The following is a 26,677-nucleotide window of genomic DNA, read 5'->3' as shown; positions in this document are numbered from 1 at the left end:
GGTTAAAACCGCCCGCAATACAACACAATAGCGGCGTTTTGCTGGTGGTATTGCAGAGCTGCCCCATTGATTTCAATGGGGAGCAGCGGTGGAGGAGCTGTAAACACACCGCTCCTTCACCGCTCCAAGGAAGCTGCTGGAAGGACTTTTCCTGATGTCCTGCCAGCGCACTGTTCCAGTGTGAAAGCCCTCGGACAACGGAGCAGCGGTTTAAGGGCAGATTGCAGGCACTATTTCTAATGCTATAGTGCCTGCAAAACACCCTTGGTGTAAAAGGGGTCTAAAAATGGGAGTACATATTCACTTTAAAGTGACCCTGTCACCCGGTGACATCAAACCCTCAATAATATGTGACTGTGCTTGGGTCTAACAATTGGCTGCTAGGTCTAAGCACTGCATCGCTGAAGGGGATCACATGCTCCCCTACAGCTGGAATCATCTGGTAATTGGCAGTGGCAGCCATATAGGAAGGAGTTGCGTGTAAAGATAAGTATAAGCAGGTGTGCGGGCTTTAAGCAAGCTTTGTCACTATGCCTTGAATACACAAGGTGACAGGGTCTCTAAGATAAAAAGGTGTTGAAGAACCCGTCATCATTCCCGAGTAAGGTCTGACTTACGTATGCTTCCTCTCCTCATTCCCGGTGGAAAACGAAGGGGCAAGATAGTGCAGGCACGGTTAGTATGTGCAGCTGGTGAGGATGCAGTTAAAGTAAGCAGGTTTCTTTACCCTGCCTAAGTAGAACACAGCTTCACATCAAACGGTAATAAAATCTAGTTTTGTGGGGGGTTTTTTTGTTTTTAAACAGGCAAGTAAAAAGTATGTAAAATTGTATGCAGTCCCTTATACAGCCAGCAAGTGGTACTCTAGTATCTTTTTCACATGATATACATTGTAACCTTTTCATCTTTGCTGATAGCATCCCATTGTTAATAGAAATCAGTGAGTTCCAGCTTTTATTGAAGCAACAGTGGTCATGCAAGGAAACCTAATGCAGCGGAATAAAGACACATCATGCTTACTTCCCTTCCACATCAGAAGATGTGCAACAGTGCCACCAGCACAGAACTGGCAAAAACCAGTAGGACCCAGGTACACCCTTCTACTTTCTAGAGAAGTCTGGCTAGAAGTGGTCTTCATGGAAAAATTGTGGCCCAAAAGCCATACCTGAGATGTGGAAACAAGGCTAAGCAACTCAACTATGTAGGAAATCAGAGGAACTGGGGTGCAGAAAAATGGCAGCAGGTGCTCTGGGCTGATGAGTCAAAATATGAAATATTTAGCTATAACAGGAGGCAGTTTGTTGATAAAGGGCTGGAGAGCGGTGCAATAATGAGTGTCTGCAGGCAACAGCGAAGCATGGTGGAGGTTCCTTGCAAGTTTGGGGCTGCATTTCTGCAAATGGAGTTGGAGATTTGGTCAGTACCAATGGTGTCCTCAATGCTGAGAAGTACAGGAAGATTGTGCCATACCTTCAGGGAGGCATGTGAATGGCCCCCAATGTATTCTGCAACAGAATAATGACCCCAAATATACAGCCAATGTCATTAAAAGGGGTAGTAAATTGCTGCCTTTTTTTTTTTAAACCTGCTTGCACGTTATGTGAAACTCATCTTAGAACTAAGCCCTCCAGCAGCAAACTGTCACTGCTTAAGGCTGGATTCACACCTATGCAGTTTTAGTGCTTTTTGCATTTTGCAGATTTGCACTACAGTCCATTTACCATGGTTTCCTATGGAACACGTTCTGTAGTGCAAATCTGCAAAATGCAAAAAGCTCTAAAAATGCATAGGTGTGAATCCAGCCTAAGTCTCTACCATCTTTACCCGTTCTTTTGTTTCGGGTTTGCGGACTCCGGCTGTGTGAGTGACCGGAGCTGTGATGATGTTACACAGGACTATGAAGGAACAGCGCCGTATGATGTTCCTTCAGAACACATGCACTGTGACATCACCGGCTGCATCTACAGTAACTATTTCCTAAACGGTGCACGTTTAGTAAAATGAAAAAAATAAAATAATGTTGTTGCATAAGTGTGCACGTAGCTGTGTTCAGCATTAAGAAATCACATTCAAACTCATGTTAAATAGGAGTCAGTACACAACTACCATCATTTAAAGTGGAGAAGGGAAAGTTCCAATTTAAACACTCCTCTCTCTCTCCCCCCCCCCCCCCCAAATATGCCAGCAGGTACCTAGCTTTGAAGGGTACCTGCTCCCACTTCCGCTCGAGCTGCCTAGGCAGCTCGAGTCAAAGTTATTCTCTCCCCCTCCCTCCTTGCAATCTTTTGGGACACGTCACAGGTCCCAGAAAATTGCCCGACCAATGGGGAGGCGCTGCGTGACTCGTGTATGCGCAGGGCACACCCGGCTGTGAAGCCGCAAGCTGTCATAGCCAGGTGCCCACACTTGCTTTGCCAGTGCCATGGAGAGACGAGGGAGAGAAGCAAGGCTTCAGCCAGCCACATCGCTGGACCGTGGAACAGGTAAGTGTGTGTTTATTAAAAGTCAGCAGCTACACTTTTTGTAGCTGCTGACCTTTAATAACAGAAAAACTACTGGAACTCTGCTTTAAAGTGCCTCCGATTAACCCCAAATAAAGTTCAGCTGTTCTAGTAGGTCTTTCCTGACATTTTCTTAGTCACATCCTACAGCAAAAGACATGGTCCACAAAGAGCTTCCAAAGTAAGGATGAACTCAGGCATGTTTGCATACTCCACGTGCAGAGCCCGCCAGGAAGTCGGTGCAGCACTGCGCTAATTACAGGCAGTGAGACATTGCCCGATCTCTGCAGCCACGCATCGGGGCAATGTCTCACTGCCTGTGATTAGCTCAGCGCTGCGCCGACTTCCTGGCGAGCTCTGCACGTGGAGTATGCAAACACGCTTGAGTTCATCCTTATTCCAAAGCATCAGAGGGATCTCATTGCAAAAAAGGTATCAGGCAGGAGAAAGGTACAAAATTATTTGTAGGCATTAGCTATACCATTGAACACAGTGAAGATAGTCATCATCAAGTGGAGAAAATATGGCACAACTGTGACATTACGAAGAACAGGACGTCTCTTCAAAAATGTATGAGAAGACGAGAAGAAAACTGGTCAGGGAGGCTGCCAAGAGGCCTACAGCAACATTTTTCAGGAATATCTGGCACATACTGGCTGTGTGGTACATGTGACAACAATCTCCTGTATTCTTCATGTGTCTGGGCTATGGGATAGAGGGGCAAGACAGAAGCCTTTTCTTACAAAGAAAAACATGCAAGCCTGGCTAAATTTTGCAAAAACACATCTGAAGTCTCCCAAAAGCACGTGGAAAAACGTGCTATGGTTTGATGAAACCAAGGTTGCACTTTTTGGCCATAATCCAAAAGATACGTTTGGCGCAAAAACACTACACATCACCAAAATAACACCATACCCACCATGAAGCATGGTGGTGGCAGAATCATGCTTTGGGGTTGTTTTTCTTCTGCTGGAACAGGGACCTTAATCAAGGTATTAGGGAATTATGTACAGTTCCAAATACCAATCAATATTGGCACAAAACCTTCAGGCTTCTGCTAGAAAGCTGAACATGAAGAGGATATTCATCTTTCAGCATGACAACGACACAAAGTATACATCCAAATCAACAAAGGAATGGTTTCACCAGCAGATTAAAGATTTGGAATGGCCCGGGCAGAGCCCAAACCTGAATCCGATTGAAAATCTGTGGGGTGATCTGAATATGTTTTTGCAGATTTGGAGTGTTTTTGCAAAGAAGAGTGGGCAAATATTGCTAAGTCAAGATGTGCCATGCTGATAGACTTATACCCAAAAAGTATGATGCTGAGCAAGTGTACTAAACTTCTTTGGTCGACCATGGCAAGGCCTGTTCTGAGTGGAACCTGTCCTGTTAAACCGCTGTATGGTCTTGGTCACTGTGCTGCAGCTCAGTTTCAGGGTCGTGGCAATCTTCTTAAAGCCTAGGCCAGTGATGGCGAACCTTGGCACCCCAGATGTTTTGGTACTACATTTCCCATGATTCTCAACTATACTGCAGAGTGCATGAGCATCATGAGAAATGTAGTTCCAAAACATCTGGGGTGCCAAGGTTCGCCATCACTGGCCTAGGCCATCTTTATGTAGAGCAACAATTCTTTTTTTTTCTTTTTTCAGATCCAAAGAGAGTTCTTTGCCCTGAGGTTCCAAGTTGAACTTCCAGTGACCAGTATGAGACAATGAGTGCCATAACACCAAATTGAACACACCTACTCCCCATTCACACCTGAGACGTTGTAACACTAACGAGTCACATGACACCGGGGAGGGAAAGCGGCTAATTGGGCCAAATTTGGGCATTTTCACTTAGGGGTGTACTCACTTTTGTTGCCAGCGGTTTAGACATTAATGGCTGTGTGTTGAATTATTTTGAGGGAACAGCAAATTGACCCTGTTATACAAGCTGTACACTCACTACTTTACATTGTAGCAAAGTGTCATTTCTTCAGTGTTGTCACATGAAAAGATATAATGAAATATTTACAAAAATGTGAGGGGTGTACTCACTTTTGTGAGAAAAAAAAATTACATTATATATATATATATATTATACACACACATACATACACACACACCAGTTTTCTTTGACAAAAAAGGGAGCTAAAATAAGATCATCATAGTCAAAATCATTACATATTCTTATTAACAGGAATGCACCATAAAAAGAAAATGAGAATTTCTCTGAACCTCGGAGTGACAGGTGTTTACATATAGCTACCTGTACAAATCAATGGCAGGCTGCATCTATAATCTGGTAACTGCACATCCAAGCATTTGTAGTACTTGTCGGAGAGATGCACTATTAATCGTTAAAGAATCAATTTTGTGATTCTACCCCCATCCCCCTATTTTTAGCGGCGCTTTACCATCGTTTTTGCAGAGGTTTTTGGCTGCTAGCAGGGCACTTTTTAACCCCGCTAGCGGCCAAAAAAGGGTTAAAACTGCCTGCAAAGCACTGGTGGTGAAATCAATGGGCAGGGGCGCTTTAAGAGCAGTGTATACACCACACCTACAGTGCTGAGAGGATACAGCTTGCAGGGCTTTTTTTTGGCATCCTGGCAGCGCACCGCTGCAGTTTACACTGGAGTGCGAGTTTCCTTACAGGCGCTATTTTTAGCACTATAGCGCCTGTAAAGCGCCTCAGTGTGAAAGCAGCGTATAAGACTAAACCTTTTTCTGACACTTGTTGCTTACAAGGTAAAATCAGAATTTTTTGCTAGAAAATTACTTAGAACCCCCAAACATTATATATAATTTTTTAGCAAAGACCCTAGAGAATAAAACGGCAGTTGTTGCAATATTTTATGTCACACTGTATTTGTGCAGCTGTCTTTTAAACACAATATTTTTGGAAAAAATACACTTTAATGAATTTTTAAAAATCAAAACACTTCTTTTTTTTTTTTTTTTTTTACAATGTAAAAGATGATGTTACGCCGCGAGAATCGTAAGAGAAGAAAAAACGTGATTCTCATTTTAGCCAGAATCAAGCAGCTCTTATTTAAGGATGGACGTGCTCCCCTGTCCCAGAGGATATACGGTGATCATCATACTACCACAGCCTGTCATTGATTTATACATAAACACAAGCCCGTCACCCTGGGGTGCAGAGAGAGGCTCATTTTTCATGACGTATGGCTCTCTGCACTCCTGTGAATGAGCAAAAAAACAAAACAAAAAACAGATCCCTTAGTTGTCAAGCCTGACTCGTGGAGGTGACATCTAAGTCACAATACCTGGTGTGCGTCTCCAGAAGGAACAATGTATGCCTGGACGGGTTCCACCACGCTGCGGGAGGACCGCATGGTCTGCCTCAGTTGCCGCAGCAGCTCTGTGGTTATCTTTGGTGCCATTCTTATTGCCTAGAAAAGAAATAAATGAGAAGTATATAAACTTTCTACAATATACAGAACTGACAAATTACCTTTTTCAGGAGGAAGATTTGTAGAGACCTGCAAGCAAGTCTGTCATAGGCAAGAGAGGGTGGGAGATCTCAGATGTGTTGTTAAATATCAGGATATATTATACATGGACTCACTATGCTGTGCATTACATACTACCGACTGCCCCACTCTGCAAACTATGCTGTATATTATATACTACCAACTATGTTGCATAATGCTTACCATCACAACTCTATACACTGCTATACATAACACACTACCTGTCGCACTCTGCACACTGCTAGGAATTGCACACCACCAACTGTCTTGAAAAAATTCTAAAGGTGGAAAGTAAAAAAAAAAAAAACACAACAAACATATTCTACTTACCTGCTGTGCGTATTGATTTAGCACAGAGCAGCCCCGATCCCCCTCTTCTGGGGTCACCTGCTGGTGCTCCTGCCCCCTCCCCCTTCCTTAATGCCCCCATAGCAACCCGCTTGTTATGAGAGCACTCGTGCGGGATCACTCCCGAGCCGGCTCTGTATGCCCATTCATCTCATATATGAAACAATAACAATATCAAGCATAACAAAAGTCCATGAAAATGCTGTATAATGTGAAATCCTCTTTTCATACAATGTGCACAAGTGAAATAAAGTGCTGATATATGCGGAGGAGGGGGGAGATTTACAGCCATTCAATCGGCCTGTAGCAGCCATCTTCACTTCCTCTCCTCCTCCCTCCCTGTGTGGGATCTGAGCAGTGCCGGTGCCAGCTCTCTGCCCGCCTCCCTCCCTGGGCGCTGTGAAGCCAGCGTCGGGCTGTGTGCAGCCATTGGATAGCAGGGCGGGCAGAATTGTGGACGGAACAACCCGTGGAATTATTTTCACTCCATTCAAGAGAGTGGTCACCAGCACTTTACATGATTGTTTGACACTGAAAATATACAATCACTTTTTACCTTGCACTTTATAGAAAAACGGACTAACACGGATATATCAGCACCTTATTTCACTTGTGCAAGTTGTATGAAAAGAGGATTTTGCATTATACAACATTTACATTGACTTTTGTGATGCTTAATATTATTATTGTTGTTTCATATATGAGAAAAATTAGGACAGTATGCGACACCTTTCCGTACTGTATACCTGCTGCCTTTATCAACAATTGAGGTTACCTATTGCTGATCAGTTACTGGCATCACCTCTATCTATGAGTATTTGGTATTTTGTACTTGGTCACTTTATTTTGCACATTTTATCATACTAAGGTCCCGATATTACCTTCAGTGTTTGCAGCAGTATATGCTTCATTTATTGTGTGCCAATGAGGAGAAGCGATACCGTTCTCCCACACATTGCTGGATTGAAATTGGGCTCAAGTAAGGGGGGGGGGGGGCTGCCCACGGGTGTTTTTAAAAAAAAAAAATAATGCAGAGAATGAAAGTTCTAAAGGCTGAAGGTCTTTTTACCATGTCAACCCTGTACACTGTGCTGTACATTACATACTACTTACTGCCCCACTCTGTTAGTTACTTACAACTGGCTGCTCTACACTGTGCTATACAATACATACTCCTGACTAAAGATGGGCTCAGGCGTGTCCGCAACTCCATGTGCCCAAGCCCCCCAGGAAGCTAACACTCCCACAAGCGGTGAGACATTTCCCAATCCGCGGCTGTATAGATCGGGAAATGTCTCACTGCCTGCGGAGTGTCAGCTTCCTGGCGGGCGTGGGGGGGCCTGGAGTTGTGAACAAGCCTGAGCCCATTCTTACTCCTGAATGCCCCAATCATCCATACTTCTGACCACTGCACTGTACTATTTATAGAACTAACCACTCTGCTGTCTACCTTGTGCTGTACATTTCCTACTCCTGACCACTTCACTGTGTAACTAGTGCTACATAATTTAGACTACCCAAGATTGCACACTGTTATACAATACATAGCTGCGGTAGCCCAACTCTGTACTGTATGTTACATATTCCCAATTGTTACACTTTGTAGGCTGTGCTGTAGATTACATACTCCTGACTGCCCCCCATCTGTACCCTGTGCCGTACACTCCACACGCCTGACCGTACACTGCATGTCGCCTGACCTCCGTACGTCGTGCCGTACACTGCACGTCGCCTGACCTCCGTACGTCGTGCCGTACACTGCACGTCGCCTGACCTCCGTACGTCGTGCCGTACACTGCACACTCCTGACCTCCGTACGTCGTGCCGTACACTGCACACTCCTGACCTCCGTACGTCGTGCCGTACACTGCACACTCCTGACCTCCGTACGTCGTGCCGTACACTGCACACTCCTGACCTCCGTACGTCGTGCCGTACACTGCACACTCCTGACCTCCGTACGTCGTGCCGTACACTGCACACTCCTGACCTCCGTACGTCGTGCCGTACACTGCACACTCCTGACCCCCGTACGTCATGCCGTACACTGCACACTCCTGACCTCCGTACGTCGTGCCGTACACTGCACACGCCTGACCTCCGTACGTCGTGCCGTACACTGCACACGCCTGACCTCCGTACGTCGTGCCGTACACTGCACACGCCTGACCTCCGTACGTCGTGCCGTACACTGCACACGCCTGACCTCCGTACACTCCATACCCCTGACCTCCGTACGTCGTGCCGTACACTCCATACCCCTGACCTCCGTACGTCGCGCCGTACACTCCATACCCCTGACCTCCGTACGTCGCGCCGTACACTCCATACCCCTGACCTCCGTACGTCGCGCCGTACACTCCATACCCCTGACCTCCGTACGTCGCGCCGTACACTCCATACCCCTGACCTCCGTACGTCGCGCCGTACACTCCATACCCCTGACCTCCGTACGTCGCGCCGTACACTCCATACCCCTGACCTCCGTACGTCGCGCCGTACACTCCATACCCCTGACCTCCGTACGCCGCGCCGTACACTCCATACCCCTGACCTCCGTACGCCGCGCCGTACACTCCATACCCCTGACCTCCGTACGCCGCGCCGTACACTCCATACCCCTGACCTCCGTACGCCGCGCCGTACACTCCATACCCCCTGACCTCCGTACGCCACGCCGTACACTGCATACCCCTGACCTCCGTACGCCGCGCCGTACACTGCATACCCCTGACCTCCGTACGTCGTGCCGTACACTGCATACCCCTGACCTCCGTACGTCGTGCCGTACACTGCATACCCCTGACCTCCGTACGTCGTGCCGTACACTGCATACCCCTGACCTCCGTACGTCGTGCCGTACACTGCATACCCCTGACCTCCGTACGTCGTGCCGCACACTCCATACCCCTGACCTCCGTACATCATGCTGTACATTCCATACGCCTGACCTCCGTACATCATGCTGTACACTACATACTCCTGACCTCCCTTCTCTGTACACTGTCTTAAAGCAGCCCTGAACACCTCCCTCCCATATGGTGCAGACATTTCCTAGGTTACCATATAACAACCCCATGAAGTGAGGTGGATCCCCCTCATCCGCACAATACAATACAGTGGTGTGTCCCAGATATAGTATAACACAGATACCCCTATTGGAGTTCAGTGGTCTCCCCCAGTTATCACCTCCCCCCCATAGCGTACAGTGGTGTGTCCCGGTTGTTACCATACAGTGCAGTCAGCGTCGCCGGGTGTTCGCGTGCTGTGCTCAGCACTCTGTCCAGCGATCAGTGCCGGGGCCGCGGAGGGTGCCGGGAAATGTAGTCCGCTCTCCTCCTCCTAACACCGCATGAGAAGGAGCAGAGCGAGCCCAAGGAACTACAACCCCAGCATCCTCCGCGGCCAGCCCGGACTGTCAGCACCATGTCATGTGACGGCAGGGAAGTCAGCTGAGTCTTCCCAGTCGTAGATGATAGAGTGGTGTTCAAGTTACTTATCATCATTTACTGTGCACACCTACCTCTGATTATACAAAGTACCTACCTGTATAATGATACGATCAACCTACCTCTAGTCTAGTATTGTGTATCTAGCAATTTGGAAATACCTGTGTACCTACCTCTATAATACTACAGCGCACTTAACTCTACAATAACACCATATAATACTACCTAATTCACCTAAATGTATAATTCAACCTACCTACCTCTGTATTAATGCTGTGTACCTACCTCAATAATAACACCATGTACCTTCCACTTTGATAATAATATGTACCTAAATCTATAATTCCATCTACCTACCTCTATAATGATATTGTGTACCTATCTCTACGATAATACCATATTATACTCTATAATGATACCAATTACCAACCTCTATAATAATGTGTACCAACTGCTATACAGCAATACAATCTACCTATCTCTAAAATACTTCCATGGACCTACCTTTCCAATAATACCTGTACCTACCTGACTGCAATAATACCATGAACCTATTATCATCTAGTCTACCTACCTCTCTTTTAATACCGTACACCCACCTGACTGAGAATGCAAAAAAACGTATACAGCAAGGACGACGTGCATTTCTTGTGGGGGGGTTTTTGCGCTGTCAGGAAAAGCCAAGTGTGAAGGCAGCCTTAGGGCAATTTCACACCATATGCAGTTCAGTGGATTTTTTTCTGCATTAAAAACGCATGGAAAGTGGGTTATATGGTTTTTAATGGCATAGTTCACATCAGTGCTTGCAGTTCCAGTGCGTTCCAGAAAAAAAAGTAGAATATGCCGAATTTTCCTACACTGTACTGGAACACTGTAAAACGCATAAAAAATGCTCAAGAATGCACGAAAAACGCATGAGAACACACATGTCCTTATTTTTAGGTTAAGAAAAAAGAGGGGGGAAAAATGCACTGGACTGCATCAAAAACTCACCAAAAACACATCAAAAACGCGCATGCAGAAAAGCATCTGGAATGCATCCGGACTGCATTTCTATTGTGTGAAGTGGCCCTAGACTCTGTTCACACTGGTGCAGGTTCCCGCATCACACCTGAATCGCACAGTCGTTCACACTAAGATCTGTGGACTGCTGGGGGTATCAATGTAATGATAATGACACCCCCAGATCGGTTTGCAGATTGCAGTGCAAACTCTGAAATGGTGCAGGAATCAGATCACATGGGTGTGAACACTCATGTGATCTGATTCCAGTGTAGACCAAAAAAAGGGTCCTGCACCATTTTGGTGCGAATGCAATGCAATTTCAGCCATGCAGTTTGTATGGCTAAAATCGCATCGCACAGATATTGCATGAGATCTGCACAGCAATGCGGTGTGAATCACATGCAATGTCTGGCATCGCACTAGTGTGAACCAGGCCTTCCGAGTTCCTGGGAGGATTAGTGTTAGGGTTACATTGCCAGTCCCCCTTGGCAAGGTCCCACCACCATGCAAGTGAAAGGAGGGTGCACGCTCGCCTTCACCCTTTGTCTGCCCTGGCAGGCTGCATGCTGGATAATAGTCTGGTATAGATTTCGGGGAGGTCCCGCACTTTTTTTCCCTAGTTTTTGGCTTGGTGTTCAGCCCTAAAATCCTCATTGAGGATAAAGGCCTGGCATATATTTATGATGATCGTCTAGGATAAAGTCAACCATACATGGATCAAAGTTTGACCAGTCCTGCAGGGGCCAGCTGTATTTTGATCCATGGATGGGCAGAGTGGTTTAACAAAAAAATTAAATAATCTATGAGCTGCATAGGGCCCCATTAACATATCTTGTAGCTGGAAAAAGCGTTCCTTCTCGCAATTTTGTGAGCACGATTTCCATGGGATTCTCTGTGACATGCATATGGCTGCTCATTCACTTGAATGGGCTGCCTGATGCATGTTTGTCGCCCAAAAGAAGCTCCAGGACCAAATTTTGCCCCTGAACCAGGTGCAATGTTTTTTCTGCGATTTTTGGTGCTATTCCTTGTGTGAACTGGTCTTAAAGGTCAGTGCTGCTGCAGTAGGTTGAATACATCATACAGATCAGCCACTTCACAGGTAGGTTCAGGGCATCCCCCAGGCATGGTATTGAAAGTGAAAGTAAACTTCCATCACTAAATTTTCCCTATAGATAAGCTTAAAATAAGGCTTACAGGCACTTTGAGTAGTGTAAATGTCTCCTAAACGTGCACCATTTAGGAGATATATACTGTACGTGTAGCCAGTGACATCACTGGCACATGAGGTCTGAAGGAACGGCTACCCGTGGCGTTCCTTCAGATCCATGTGCTGTGAATGGTGGCTTCCATGCGCATGTGCAGGTATGCCGTTATAGCGACTCCGGCGAGTCACACAGCCGGACTCCATGAACCTGGAAGCAAGGCGCGTAAAAATGGGAGCGTCTGCAGCTCTGACATCTCGGTGTTGGAAGAGCTTTGTTTGAGCCCTCGTTCACACCGGGCCGATTTGACATGTCAAATCGCATGTCAAATAGGAGCCTATTGCCGGCAATGACACCGTCCAAACCAAATCAGTGCGGAGCGCCTTACCAATTCCCAAAGGCAGTTCCTGCACTACTTTTGGCGACTTTGGATGGATATTCACACCCATTTCCCAGCTCTCATTGTCAATTCACTCGGCGCAGGGGGAGCCGTTATAATGTCTGTTTGATGTGTTTGGCCTTCCCATTTCCAGCATCTATGGAGCCATTTCCCATGGCTACCACGATGCCGGGCCTGCGCTGCGAGACCCTGATACGGGGCGGTGTAGCCTACACGTTCGCTGTGGTCACGTCATAGCATCGTGAAGTCACCACGCGGTGTGGACATCTCAGGATGCCGATCCTCTCTCACTCCATCTAGGCAACATGGCGTAGACGCCGCAATGCGCCATTGAACTCTGGGGGGGGGGGGGGGTGGTTCACAGGGTCTTTATTGGCTGGTAGACCAATATAAGCAGACACAATACAAGGTGTCCTTTTTATGTGGCATACTGTGAGGGTTATGGACCTATGTAGATTCTTCTTCTTATTGAGGTAATGTTCCGTCCTTTCTTGAGAGAGTGGGAACAGTCTACCTTTTGTTTTCTGAAGCTTTGCTTCATCCTATAGCAATCAGGTCCCTCTCTCTCACATACCTCGCAGCCTGTCTGGCCGGGTAGGTATATGTATGCCCATTCATGGGGACACATTGTGTAATCCTCTGGTACCCACACCAAATAATTACCCAATTGTTATTTACTCCATTGTTAGCAACTTTGGGCCGCCTACAGGACTTAGTATCTGGGTCCTCCAGGGGGTGCTGCCCAGAGCGCCCTTTGTGAATTGATGATTTCTCTGAGCAGTCTGGCTTTTCCATCAGAAGTGTGTCCATCCCTTCCGAGCTCCTATGGTCGCCCTCAAGGCCGCAGCATTTCTCAAATAGTTTTTAATCTGGATGCAAAAAGTTGTGGCAAATCTTCATGCAATTTGCAGGGTCGGTGTTTGTTCAATATTTGAATATAGACCTAGCAAATGATTCTGTTGTTATCATTTCAATGTCATGCTTATGTATTTTTACACTCATGTTTTTTCAATTGCAGATGTAACCCCTTAGAGCCGGTTCACACAGCGGGCGATGCGAGGCGACACGACTCGCCTCGCCTCGCTCTCGCAAGTCGCCCCCGTTCTGTACAATGGAACCGTTCTGAGAGGAGCGACTCGAGTCGCTCCGACTCAGAAAAAAGGTTCCTGTACTACTTTTGGGCGACCTCGGGGCGACTTGCATTGACTTCTATACAGAAGTCATCTGCAAGTTGCCTCTGAGGTCGCGGCAGGTCGCGGCGAGGCAAGTCGGAGTCGCCTCGCCTCGCCTGCAGTGTGAACCGGCCCTTACCCTGAAGAAGAGAACTATTACGATGGATTCGAAACGCGTTGGGTTATCTCTTTTGTTATAATTGTTTCAATTGAGTATTGGTTTACATGCATTGTCATTCTTACCTCTGTGTCTGTCCCTCTGCATCATGTATTTTCATGTCTTGCACAATTGTGATATCTTTTACTGCACTTAATAAATAAGCAATAACTTTACTGAAGCAGCATCCTGTTCAAAGTCCCAATTAGAGGAAACCATTTTTCAGTGATTTATCATACAATTTAGGGATATGGGTCGGCTGACTTCATTTGCTAAAACGGAAACACCATAAATCCATATTTTTCTTCGGGGGCAATTTCAATAGACATCTGTGCATGAACCCGCATATATGTCTCTCAAATCGCCCCCAAAGTCAGACTGAAATGCTGGTTCAGCTGAACTCGCATAATTTCAAACCCGCATTCAGTGTAAACCTAAGCTTAAGGTAAGTTTAACCTAATATGCTAGTATGGAGTAGTTATAAAAATTATAAAAATCACTGTCAGGCAGGGTTTTTATAGAAGTCTCTTCCGTCATAAATCTCCCCCGTCTGCCAGAGAGTGATATGATCTGAGCCATACATGTGCAGCTCAGACCACATTTACCGCCCACCCTGTGAGCTGCCACGATGCGACTTCCGTGCCATTGCCTGAGAGCGCTGATCAGGAGCCGGTCAGCTGCTTGTTTTCCAGCATGCTCAGAGGACAAAAGCCGGCCAATGGCCAACTTCTGTCAGACCGACTGTCATAATGTCGGCCTGTTTTTATTGAACTGGTCAATGTTGCCTGGCATTCGGCCTGCGTTTACTAGGCTTAAAAGGAAGCATTTGTGTTGGGGTACAGGAAGGATTGTGTTGGATCAGTGTTAGTATTACAGGGTGGATTAGTGTTGGGGTTATCAGGAGGGTTAGTGTTGGGGTACAGGGAGGGTTAGTGTTGGGGTACATGGATTGTTAGTGTTGGGGTACAGGGATTTTTAGTGTTGGGTTACAGGGAGGGTTAGTGTTGGGATAGCAGGGGGGTTAGTGTTGGGGTACAGGAGGGTTGGTGTTAGGGATACAGGAAGACTTGGTGTTGGGGTACAGGGAGGGCTAGTGTTGGGGTACAGGGAGGGTTAGTATTAAGGGTACAGGGAGGGCTAGTGTTGGGGTACAGGGAGGGATAATGTTAGGGGTACAGGGAGGGTTAGTGTTAGGATTACAGGGGTTTAGTATTGGAGTACAGAGAGGGTTGGTGTTAGGGATATAGCAAGACTTGTTGTTGGGGTACAGGGAGGGTTGTTGTTGAGGTATAGGGAGGGTTAGTGTTAAGGGTACAGAGAGGGTTAATATTAGGAGCATAGGGGGGTTGTGTTAGGATTACAGGAAAGGTTAGTGTTGGGATTACACGGAGGGTTAGTGTTATAGGTACAGGTAGGGATAGTGTTAGAATAACAGGGGTTAGTGTTGGGGTACAGGGAGTGTTGGTGTTAGGGATACAGCAAGATTTGGTGTTGGTGTACAGGGAGGGTTAGTGTTAAGGGTACGGGGAGGGCTATTGTTGGGGTACAGGGAGGGTAAATGTTATGGGTACAGGGAGCGTTACAGTTAGGATTACAGATGAGTTACTGTTGGGGTACAGGGAGGGTTAGTGTTTGGGTACAGGAGGGTTGATGTTAGGGGCATAGGGAGGGTTGTTCTTAGGATTACAGGGTAGTCAGTGTTGGGGTACAGGCAGGGTTAGTGTTAGGGGTACAGGGGGGTTAGTCTTGGGGTACATGGAGGGTTTCAGTGTTATGGATACAGGGAGGGATAGTTTTAGGATTACAGGGGAGTTAGGGTTTGGCCAGGTCACACAAAATCTATTCTTCTTACCTGACTGAGGAGTCTCGTAGCTTTGCTACCCCAGTGTTCAGCTGCTTGGAGAGAAGAGATTTGCACTTTAATCCTTCGTAGCAGAAATACCTGTTGTCTGATAGTTGTCAGTGAACCTTGATCCAGAGTCTTATTACTGTGGCCCGGAGTGAGTGGAGAGTAATGGAGCTAGCAGAGGGCCGGCGTGACAGGAGTGAGAAGGGGACATTAAGGGGTTAAAGTGACACTAAAGGTTTGAATTTTTTTTTTTAAATAACAAACATGTCATACTTACCTCCACTGTGCAGCTAGTTTTGCACAGAGTGGCCCTGATCCTCGTCCTCTGGGGTCCGTCGGCGGCTGTTTCGGCTCCTCCCCGCTTCTGATAACCCCCTCTGGGAAGTGCTCTCCCAAGGGGGTTACCTTGTGGGCGCGTTCCCGAGTCCTATAGCAGCTTAGAGCAGTGGCACTTGTAGTTCACCAGCCATGGCCGATATGGACCTGCTCTTGGCCCAGCCCCGGGCAGCCGCCGCTGGCAGGGGCCCTGAGTGGCTGCACAGCCAGATGGCCCCACTGCTCTGTGACCAGGCATCCGGCTTGGCAACGGGGGTGCAGGAGCTCCCATATGCTCTGAGGTCTAGGCCTCTGGAGCGTTTCTCCCTGGGACCTTCCCCCCCGAGCTTCGCACCATGGTAGGAGCCCCGATCGGGACCCCAGCCTGCTTGTGCCGTAATGGGGCCTGGACGGAATCCTTACCACTGGCGAAGCTCGGGCAGAGGAGTTCTGTTCGGGCCTTTACCAGTCCTTGCCGGCAGCCCCGGGTCACCAGAAATGCCCACTGCCAGAAAGGTCAGGCATCAGAGTGGCACTGGCAGAGGACATGCAGTGGAGGCACAAGGCCCAGGCCGCAAAGTACGGAAGAAGGCCAGGTCAGTGGGCGGAGCTAGTGCCGGGAGGCATAGTCAGCAGCGGCAGGCATCTGCATCTGCAGCAGCAGTCGCCAGGTGATTGATCCGAGGGGGGAGCTGTCTGGTTCTGAGGTGGAGGAAACATGAGACTGTCCAGCGCCAGGGGATTCTGAAACAGCGGCTGCAAAATCCCCCCGGTCAGCCCAGTAAGTCATCTTCCCATTTTAATCTGGCTTTTAGTTCTGCCTTATGATTATGTGGGTTGTTAGGGGTGGCAGCTGCAAGGGATAGGGGGGCTGCAAGAAAGGCTCTACAGCATACGGTTGCACCAGCAGGGGACCTTCGGGCGAAGGGCTCTACACCCACCCTTGCGGGTTCTGATGTTCAGCTGCAAGCTTTGCTGGGGGGAATGCGGGAGTTGGCACAGCAATTTGCAGGAGAAAAAGGATTGCAGGCTCCACAGGTGGCAGCGTGGGTACCTCCGGGTATTGGGTCAGCTGTTGACGGCACGGGGCGGGGTCTAGTGGGCCATCCCCCTCCCCCCACCCATCTATCTTGGTCCCCAATGCGCCTGATAGTACATTAGGTCTGTCAGGGTTGCCCCCGGCTCCAGGGCATGCAGGTACAATGGCAGGGGAGAAGATAGAGTTGTTTAAGGAAAGTGCGGGTAAGATGGATTTATTGCATATTGTGGATGTGGCAAAATGCGAGGTGTACGTATGCTTTGAGGGGCCCTCGGGAGCTCGTCTGAAGTCAGGGAGAAGATCAGCAAAAGTGAGTACATGGAGATATTTTCCCTATTGCCCCTGGAAAAGTTTAACCTGGATAGGGTTAAGCCTGATGATAGCAAGAAAGAGGATGAAGGAAAGCAAGCATTCGCCATCATGGTGAGTGTTATAGGGGAAAAGAACCCTGAGCACTGTTCGGCACTTTTCTTTAACATGGACTCAGTGGGTGAGGCCTGCAGAGTCTATGGTGGATCTGCGTGGCTAAGGTATGATGAACAATTCCGGCAGCACAGGGCTGTTCATCCCTCCTTGCGTTGGGATCACAAGGACATCAGCCCCTGGATGAGGCTCATGTCCTCGGCGAGGGTCCATGCCCGAGGGTTCAGCTTCTACTGGACAACTGGCCGCCAAAAACTGGGGTGTCTGTTGGCAGTACAGGAAGGGAGGAAACCTGTAAATTCAGAGGACATGTCTTTTTAAACATGAGTGCTCCAGTTGCGGCGGCTCTCATCCCATGTCCTGCCGTTTTAGAAAAGGCAAGGGCTGTGCTGGGGAATTTAGTAACAAAAGGGATGACACGAGTGAGGGGGGAAATGGGTACCCAGATTAGGTGGCTATGGGGGGAGGGATTTTCTGAGGGTTTTTGTATCCCGTGCTCCTTTTCTACTGTGCCACTGGTGGAAAGAACTTGCGATCAGCCTTGCTTCATCCAGGGGTGGTCATGGAAAAATTGGGAAAGGAAATGGCATTGGGTTGGATGGCCGGGCCTTTTCAGGAGCAGCCTCTTCCAGAGCTGGTGGTTTTCCTGCTGGGCGTGGTGCCCAAAAATTAGCCCTTATAAGTGTCAATGATTCGATATATCCGGAAGAGTGCGCGGTGTCTTACACATCCTTTTTATGTGGAAGTGGGTTGGGTTCGCCGCTGCGGAAAGGGAGCGATAATGGCAAATCTGACATAGAATCGGCATTCTACTTGCTTCCAGTCCATCCGAACAGCTTTTGGTTGTTGGGGTGGTGCTGGCAAGGGGAATTTTACGTTGTTTGTTGCTTGCCAATGGGCTGCTCCATTTCCTGTGCAATGTTCGAAACATTCAGCTCCTTTATAGAGTGGGTGGTTCGGGACGTTTCAGGGCTTAATTCCGTCATTCATTATTTGGATGACTTCCTCTGCGTGGGTCCTCCTTCGTTCAATGTGTGTGCGGTACTGTTATCCACGTGGTAACACATGGCGGGTAGATTCCGCTGGCGGAGGACAAGACAGAGGGCCCGAACACCACTCTCAGCTTCCTAGTGTACAGAACGCCAAGGTTGGGTCCTAGACAGTCACCGATATTTAGCACTGATATTTGGCTTATGGTCCCTTTGTATCGTATGGTGTTGAATGGTGCCTCCAACACCTCCGCGTTGAGGCGGGGGGGGGGGTGATATGTACAGGACGCCAAGGTTGGGTCCTGGACGGGTGCTATATAGCATAGTACCGATATTTGGGTTATGGTCCCTTTAAGGGAAGTGTGGCAGTATTCAGGGGTCACGCAGGATGGGTGAGGAATTCCCAGGGAATAGCTTTAATCAGGAGAGCACTGACTTGTGTTAATAAAGAGATATTTGGGAGCCGGAATTTCGGAGGCTCTGAAGTGATATTCGGGTGGGACTGAGCCTCCATCCCTGACTACAGTGATTGCAGCCTCCAGGAAACAGCTCTTAAAAGACAGGAAGCAGTGCTAGGTGTGGTGGTGAGGAGGAGTTGGTGAATACACCTGTCTTGGAAAGCCGTGCATCTGCTGGAGTCTACTAAAATAATCAAGGCCTGTTAAAATCTTGGGATAAAGACCTATCCACGAAATGTAGGTGCCTTTTTCTCTTAATTTTGTGCTGAAAATAAGCGGACTTTATTTTGCATTTTTGCTTGTGTGCTGCTGGAAGCCTTATTTTGATTTGCTTGCTGAAAATGAAAGCCTTTTTGTTTAAAGTTTAATGGCTTTGCACTCGGTCCTCTGCAGCTACAATCCCCCAAACTTTACAACTGGTGTCTTGGATGTGGAGAAGTGCATTTGCAGCCACAAAAGCCTTTTAAAACTGAAAACTGACATTTAAAGAGACAGTGTACCTATGGTATGTCTTGGGTGAAATCAGCTCAGACACTACAAACAGCAGAGAAAAAATACATGGAGGAGGTCATCAAGGCATTGGTGCAAGCCACTGTGACCCAACAGCAAGCCTCAAGCAAGCGATGGCTCAGCAGCAGCAGGCCCTGGTACAGGCTGTAGTTGCCAGCAGGAAAGCACACGGTCGCTAGCCGGCCAGTTTCCTGCGCAGGATTACACTCATGCACAGGTGGCTGCCTTGCAGTAGGCAGTGCAGCGCCTGGCTCCGAGGTGGGAGCAAGCAGTCGTCATTGCTGGCAAGCAAGTATCCGTGAGGGCCAGGCATTTCTTGCAAAAATTGCCATCCAGCAATGATGTAGATGCCTTTCTCACTACCTTTAAGAGGTTAGCGGAGAGAGAGAGGGGAAGCCCATGACCAATGGGCTGGCATTATCTCCCCTTTTGCTTACCGGTGACCCGAAAAAGGCCTACTTTGACCTCCTGGCTGAGCACATCAGTGACTATGAGCATCTGAAGGCAGAGAACCTAGCCCGCCTGGGAGTGACCGCAGCCATCCAGGCTCAAAGGTGCACCACTGGAGGTATAAACCTGACCGACCACTCAGGTCCCAAATGCACGAACTGGTACAGCTGGTCAAAAAATGGCTGCAACCAGAGAAGTTGACAGGCCCGCAAATGGTAGAACGGGTGGTGATGGACGGGTACCTGCAGTCCTTGCCAGATTACCTACAGTGCTGGGTAAGCCATGGAGACCCTGCAACTGTTGACCAGTTGGTAGAGTTGGTCGAAAGGTACATTGTGGTGGAGGACCTGCTCAGGCCTGCCAAGCGTCGGGAACCCACACCAAAGGCATCTCTCTGCTACAGGTCATGTTGGGGGAAGACAAAGAGGAATCTTCCCCATTGCAGACCTTGGTTGAGGAGGATGAGGGGGAGACTTCCTCTAATCTAGTGCCTGGTGCCGAACAAAGGTTTCCACACTTTGCATTGAATGGGGATTTGCTTTATGGAGTAGCTGAAAGCCAAGGGGAAACTGGAGCAGTTGCTGGTTCCCCAGTCATATCGGCGGATGCTCCTTGATTTAGCCCACAAAGATGCACTGGGGGGACACCTGGATGCTGAAAAAATAGAAGCCAGGATAACTGACAGGTTTTACTGGCCAGGGGTAAAGGTTGAGATGAAGAGGTACTGTGCATCCTGCCCCACTTTCCAGTTTACTGCCCCAGTGTCCCACTACAGAAACCCCCTGGTACCCCTACCCATAATTAAGGTGCCATTTAAACGGATTGCTATGGGTCTGGTGGGGCCCTTAGTAAAGTCAGCCAGGGGACACCAATATATATTAGTAGTCCTGGATTACGCAACTAAGTATCCTGAAGCGGTCCCTTTAAGGAAAACTTCCTCTAAAGCCATCTCCCAGGAGTTGTTTCAAATGTTTTCAGGAATTGGGTTCCAAAGAGATACTGACGGACCAGGGCACCCCTTTCATGTCAAAGGTCAAAGGTGATGGCAGACTTGTGCAAACTGTTTCAGCTCTTCCAAGCCCACGGTCTTGGATGCACATAGCTTCGTGCTTCTTAAACGCACACAGGCTTCAAGCCCCTCAATGCACACAGCTTTTGTCTTAACACAGAGACACTCACTAGGAGCCACTGCTCCAACTCCACCTTCCTTCCACCTTCTGCTCTCACCAGCCCCTCGTTATATGGGCTGTGTGCAGCTGGGCACACACCCTGCTTGCTGTCCTCAAGACTCAGACACAGGGTTTGAGATCTCGTCCCACCCATGACTCTCAGGGATCTCCAAACTACAGAATCCCCAAAAAATTACGTCAGTGCTACAGTTTGAATATAAAATGTATCTGTGTGAACTGTGAAGTTAAGTCATGGATTGTGGAAACTAACTAGTGTCGGGGGATTGTATATAGTGTATACCACATTTACCACTGACTAATGCAGAGTTGCAATGCAAGGAGATCAGATAAAATGTGTGTTATAATTAATTTAAATTAGTCGATTAATCGATTAAAAAAAAAAAGATGACGAAAATTTTAATCAGTAACAGCCCTAATATATATATATATATATATAAATATATATATATATATATATATATATATATATCATGAATTATTTGTTAACTTTTTTTTTTTTTTTTGTTTAACCTTTTGAAAATGATGTGCAAGCCCTCAGCTATTTGGATTTCAGCCTATATGTTTTTCAGCACCGGAAGAGGGACTGCTTTTGAGAGTGATTACCTTGAACCCCTAACTAGACCAATGTAATTTAAAAAAAAATAGACCATACTATTTAAAAAGCATTTTATTAAATCAAATTTTAACTAATATTTACCTTCCAGGTTCAGATTCAGAATACGTTATCAATCCCAAAGGAATGTCCAGTGATATCCAAAGAAATACTGCAGCGTCCATTACATGGGAGCATAGCCCCCCCCCCCCCCTCCTTCTGAGCACTGAGGAGTTTGGCCATTGCCATATTTAGGCTAAGTTCAAGGATAAGAAAGGAGGCTGTCTAGAACCAGCCCTGCCAGTGCCAAAACCTGAACGCATCTGTGACTGATCTTTCACCACTGATGACAACCAATGATGTAGCATTTACTGAAAGGGGTCAAGAATTGGTACATAGGCTTTGTTCCTTTAAAATAGTCACTGGTTTAAACTGCACAAAACTTTTTTTTGTGTGTTTTGGACAGAGTGGGGAAAGGTCAGAATTTCTGTGTTTATGCTGCGAAATTCCTCTAAAAAGGTAGTTATTGATTGTAGCCACTAGAGGGCATCACTTAGTAAAAAATGGTGGAGTTGTACTGTAACAGTATTCTGCAAAAACTTGAATTGGAGTCGCACAAAAAAGCGAAATCACTAGTGTTAAATATTGAATCAAATTTATGTTCTGTACATTGTAGCGTATGGCAGTGTTTAGGGTCATTCTGTGGATAGGCCAATGTCAGGGTGATATTTTACTTAACCGCATCATTCGCCAAGACCAGGCACTTTCACTCCATTCCTGCCCAGGCCATTTTTCAGCTTTCAGCACTCTCACACTTTGAATGACAATTAGTCATGCAACACTGTACCCAATTTAAATTGTTATCATTTTTGAGACAGAGATTTTTTTGGGTGGTATTTAATTACCAATTTATATATATATATATTATATATATATATATATATATATATATATATATATATATATATATAAATAAAAAAATATTACATTTTCATTTATTTTATCTTGTGTTTTTTTATCATTTCGGTAATAAAAGTTTGTAAATAATTAATCTTTCTTCATAAATTTAGGACAACATGTGTTATGCTACATTTTTTGATAAAGATAACACAAATCCGTGTATATTATTTAGTCTGTGTGAAAGTTATATAGTCCACAAACTATGGTATATACATGTAAAGGCAGGGGCACCTGCCTTTACACACACATGAACTTTAATGGCATCCCAGTCTTAGTCCATAGGGTTCAATATTGAGTTGGCCCACCCTTCGCAGCTATAACAGCTTTCATTCTTCTGGGAAGGCTGTCCACAAGGTTTAGGAGTGTGTCTATCTATGGGAATGTTTGACCATTCTTCCAGAAATGCATTTGTGAGGTCAGGCACTGATATTGGATGAGAAGCCCTGGCTTGCAGTCTCCACTGTAATTCATCCCAAAGGTGTTCTATCGGGTTGAGGTCAGGACCCTGTGCAGGCCACTCAAGTTCCTCCACCCTAAACTCGCTCATCCATGACTTTATGGACCTTGCTTTGTACACTGTTGCGCAGTCATGTTGGATTAGGAAGGGTCCATACCCAAACTGTTCCCACAAAATTGAGAACATGAAATTGTCTTGGTATGCTGACACCTTAAAGTGGTTGTAAACCTAGCTATACCACTTTACCTACAGGTAAGCCTATAATGAGACTACCTGTAGGTACTGGAAATATTTCCTAAACCTTCACAATTTAGGATATATTTACCATTTACACGTGTAACGCCGTCATCACCGCATGCACACTGAAAAAAGGGATTGTGCCGTTTCTAAGGGGCTTGTGCTGTGACCAACGGCCCCTGCGCACATGCACGGAAGTGACGTCACAGACCCGGAGTCCACGAACAGAAGAGGGTGAAGATGGATGCGTCCACCAGCGGGGGCATTGCGGACATTGTGGGCTTCGTTTTGCAGGTGATTGCAACATAATGGGCTACAATGCGATGCATACTAGCCCATTATGCTTTTACTTTGCAGGGGAAAGAAGAGGAAGTAAACCCAATCAGGGTTTACTTCCTTTTTACGAGTTTCCTTCACTGGAACTAAGGGGCCAAGGCCAACTCCTGGAAAAACAACCCCACACCATAATTCTCCCTCCACCAAATGGTTTGGACCCATGCACAAAACAAGGCCCATAAATACATGGATGAGCGAGTTTGAGGTAGAGGAACTTGACTGCCCTGCACAGAGTCCTGACCTCAATCTGATAGAACCCCTTTGGGATGGAGACTGCGAGTCAGGCATTCTCTTCCAACCAACATCAGTGCCTGACCTCACATGCTCTTCTGAAAGAATGGTCAAACATTCCCATAGATGCACTCCTGGACCAACGCAATATTGAACCCTACGCACTAAGACTAGGATGCCATTAAAGCTTATGTGCGTGTAAAGGCAGGTGTCCCAATACTTTTGGTAATATATTGTATATCTGAAAATTGATCCTGATGTACTACCTCCCTATTTTATTTCTTGAGGCCCTGAAATGTCAGGACAGTACAAATACCCCACCAATGACCCCTTCTTGGAAAGTGGACAGTCCAAGGTATTTAGTTAGAGGCATAGTGAGTTATTTGAACTTGTAATTTTTGTCCAAATTTTTTGGAAAATGAAGCAAATAAATAAAAAACATTTTTTCACAAAGATATCATTTTAACAAGTTTTTTCTCACACACAGCATAGGAATACTTACAATTTTACCCCAAAACTGCTACCCCTCCCAAATAAGGGGATACCTCATGTAGGAGACTTTTTCACAGTCTGTTAAAAGAAATAACAGTCTAGGTGCATAGAGGGGCCCAAAATCCAAGGAGCACCTTTAAACTTTCAACACATATAAATTAATTTATTCACTACCTATCACATTTTTGCAGGCCCTGGAGCACGAGGACTGTGTAAACATTGACAAAATGATCCCATTTTGGAAAGCAAACACTCTAAGGTATTTTCAGGGCTCGGCACATGGATGTTTACTGGATTAGTCTTACAGGTGAAAAAGCATATATAATAGATACAAGAAAAGTACCAGGAAACACAGAGAGGCTGGGATTGTCTAACCAAGGCCTCTTTCACATGTGCCTACCTGCTGAATCGCGATCTGTGGTGGATCACTTTGTCAGCAGTAATTGACAGTAGAATAGCACTAGAGGGGACCGTGGCCCCGGGCGCATCATCTAAATGGGCGCAAAAAAGTCCAGACTTCCGCCACACCCGCCATCCCGACTCCTGAGTATTGCAGTAACTGTGCTCCTCCTCTGCCGCTCTCTATGATCTGTGCTGCTACTTGCGCTGCCTGCATTATCCTCTGTGGCTGTCCGGGCTCAGCAATAGGTGCTCCCCATGATCCAATTAACTGGGTCACGTGCAGCAGGGGACATGGGAACCCACCGACCTGTGATTGCCCAACTGGAACTGGGTCACGGCAGACAGAGCTGGCTTTGGTGGCTGATCACGATCATCACTCCTGCTTCACTATCAAGGCCTCACTGCTGGCTGGGGTCAGGCTCCGGATCTCCTCAGAAACTCAGCATGGGAGACAAAAAACTGCTACCAGGTAAGTGGTAGCGGTGCACTGCCGTGGCCAAGCTGCCTGCAGACAAGCAGGCTCAGCAGGGGCTGAGACATAGAATTTCGGGCGGGATTAGGGGGCTGGTCGCTGAGGTGGTCCTCCTATTCCTACAGTTCTGCAGACTGCTTGTTTACTAGTTTGAGTCCATATGGGCCACATGGACTCAGGAATCTAGTAAATAACAAGCAGTCTGCAGGACTGTATCATCATCTGTTTTCCATCACATGATGTCAGTGCTATTGATAAAAGATAGCCAGAGAAAAAGGACAAAGACAATACACTCACGTGTCACCTCTGTGCTCACTAAACTCTCACCTTGCTGTATATGATGTACACAAAATGACTGTCAAAAAATTGTTGCATAATCCATAGACTTCCTGTCCACCAGGAATGCTTCAGCTGTTACTTCAGATACTTTTGATCCTCATGGCACTGGTCTCTTTAAAGAGGAAGTAAACCCTTCCAAACAACTTGGACCTATAGGTAAGCCTAGATTAAGGCTTACCTGTAGGTCCAAGCAATATCTCCTAAACCTATATGGTTTAGGAGATATTTGCCCGAAAATGGGCACCGCTGTCTACGGCGCATGCGCCGTAGACAGCGGCGCGCATGCGCACTAAATGCGGCAAATCCAAGAATGGATTTGCCAAATTTGTCGACTCCCGTGCGCATGGGCGGGAGTGACGTCATCGCGGCTTCGCCGTATGACAGCGGCGGAACTGCGAGGCGCGACTCCCGTGCGCATGCGCGGGAGTGACGTCATCGCGGTTGCGCCGCTGTGATTCGTCGGAGCTGCGAGACGTCACAAGCAACATGGATGCGGCGGACTACAGGGGACAGCGGCGACTTCGCTGGCTCCTGTGTCAGGTAAGTGACACATAATGAGCTACTATGCGATGCATAGTAGTCCATTATGCTTTACCTTTGCAGGGAAAAAAAGAGGAAGTAAACCCATCAGGGTTTACTTCCTCTTTAAGGCAGGGGTAGACAACTAGGGATGAGCTGAACACCCCCCGGTCTATGGGACACGAAGGTGAAAAATCAAAAGTGCTAATTTCAAATTCAAGTTATTGCCATAAAAAGTGTTTGGGGACCCAGGGTCCTGCTCCAGGGGACATATATCAATGCAAAAAAAAGTTTTAAAAATTGACTTTTTCCAGGAGAAGTGATTTTAATAATGTTTAAACATAAACAATAAAAATGAAATATTCCTTTAAATATAGATGCCTGGGGGTGTCTATAGTATGCCTGTAAAGTGGTGCAGTTTTCCCCTGTTTAGAACAATAACACAGCAAAATGACATTTCTAAAGGAAAAAAAAAGTCTTTTAAAACTGCTTGTGGCTGTAATGTATTGTCGGGTCCTGGCAATATACATGAAAATCATTGAGAAAAATGGCATCCCCCCCAGCCCATTACCAGGCCCTTTCAGTCTGTTATGGATATTAAGGGGAACCCTGCACCCAAATTAAAAAGAAAATGGCGTGGGGGTCCCCGGGCACTATATACTCTGAACAGAAGTGTATATATAGTATATGGCCTGCCCT

The 26,677-nt window shown here is 46.8% G+C and overlaps 1 protein-coding gene across 4 annotated transcripts in view; it reads right to left on the bottom strand.

Annotated features, from left to right (window-relative positions):
- XPNPEP1 (X-prolyl aminopeptidase 1) overlaps positions 1 to 15,721 on the bottom strand; it is a 90,911-nt gene extending 75,190 nt beyond the window's left edge. Inside the window, exons 1-2 of one of the 4 annotated variants that reach the window (XM_077455076.1) lie at positions 15,571 to 15,721; positions 5,776 to 5,901 (exon numbers count right to left, since the gene is read on the bottom strand). In XM_077455076.1, the coding sequence (XP_077311202.1) occupies positions 5,776 to 5,892 (117 nt within the window). In that variant the 5' untranslated portion in view covers positions 5,893 to 5,901; positions 15,571 to 15,721. The other 3 variants (XM_077455077.1, XM_077455075.1, XM_077455078.1) reach the window with 3 other exon arrangements.
- Between the last annotated feature and the right edge of the window lie 10,956 nt (positions 15,722 to 26,677).

The sequence above is a fragment of the Lithobates pipiens genome, unplaced genomic scaffold (assembly GCF_037356315.1).
Source record: "Lithobates pipiens isolate NorthernLeopardFrog02 unplaced genomic scaffold, aLitPip1_a1.2 Scaffold_25, whole genome shotgun sequence".
NCBI classification, from domain to species: domain Eukaryota; kingdom Metazoa; phylum Chordata; class Amphibia; order Anura; family Ranidae; genus Lithobates; species Lithobates pipiens.
This window is presented reverse-complemented; position numbering and strand designations above follow the sequence as displayed.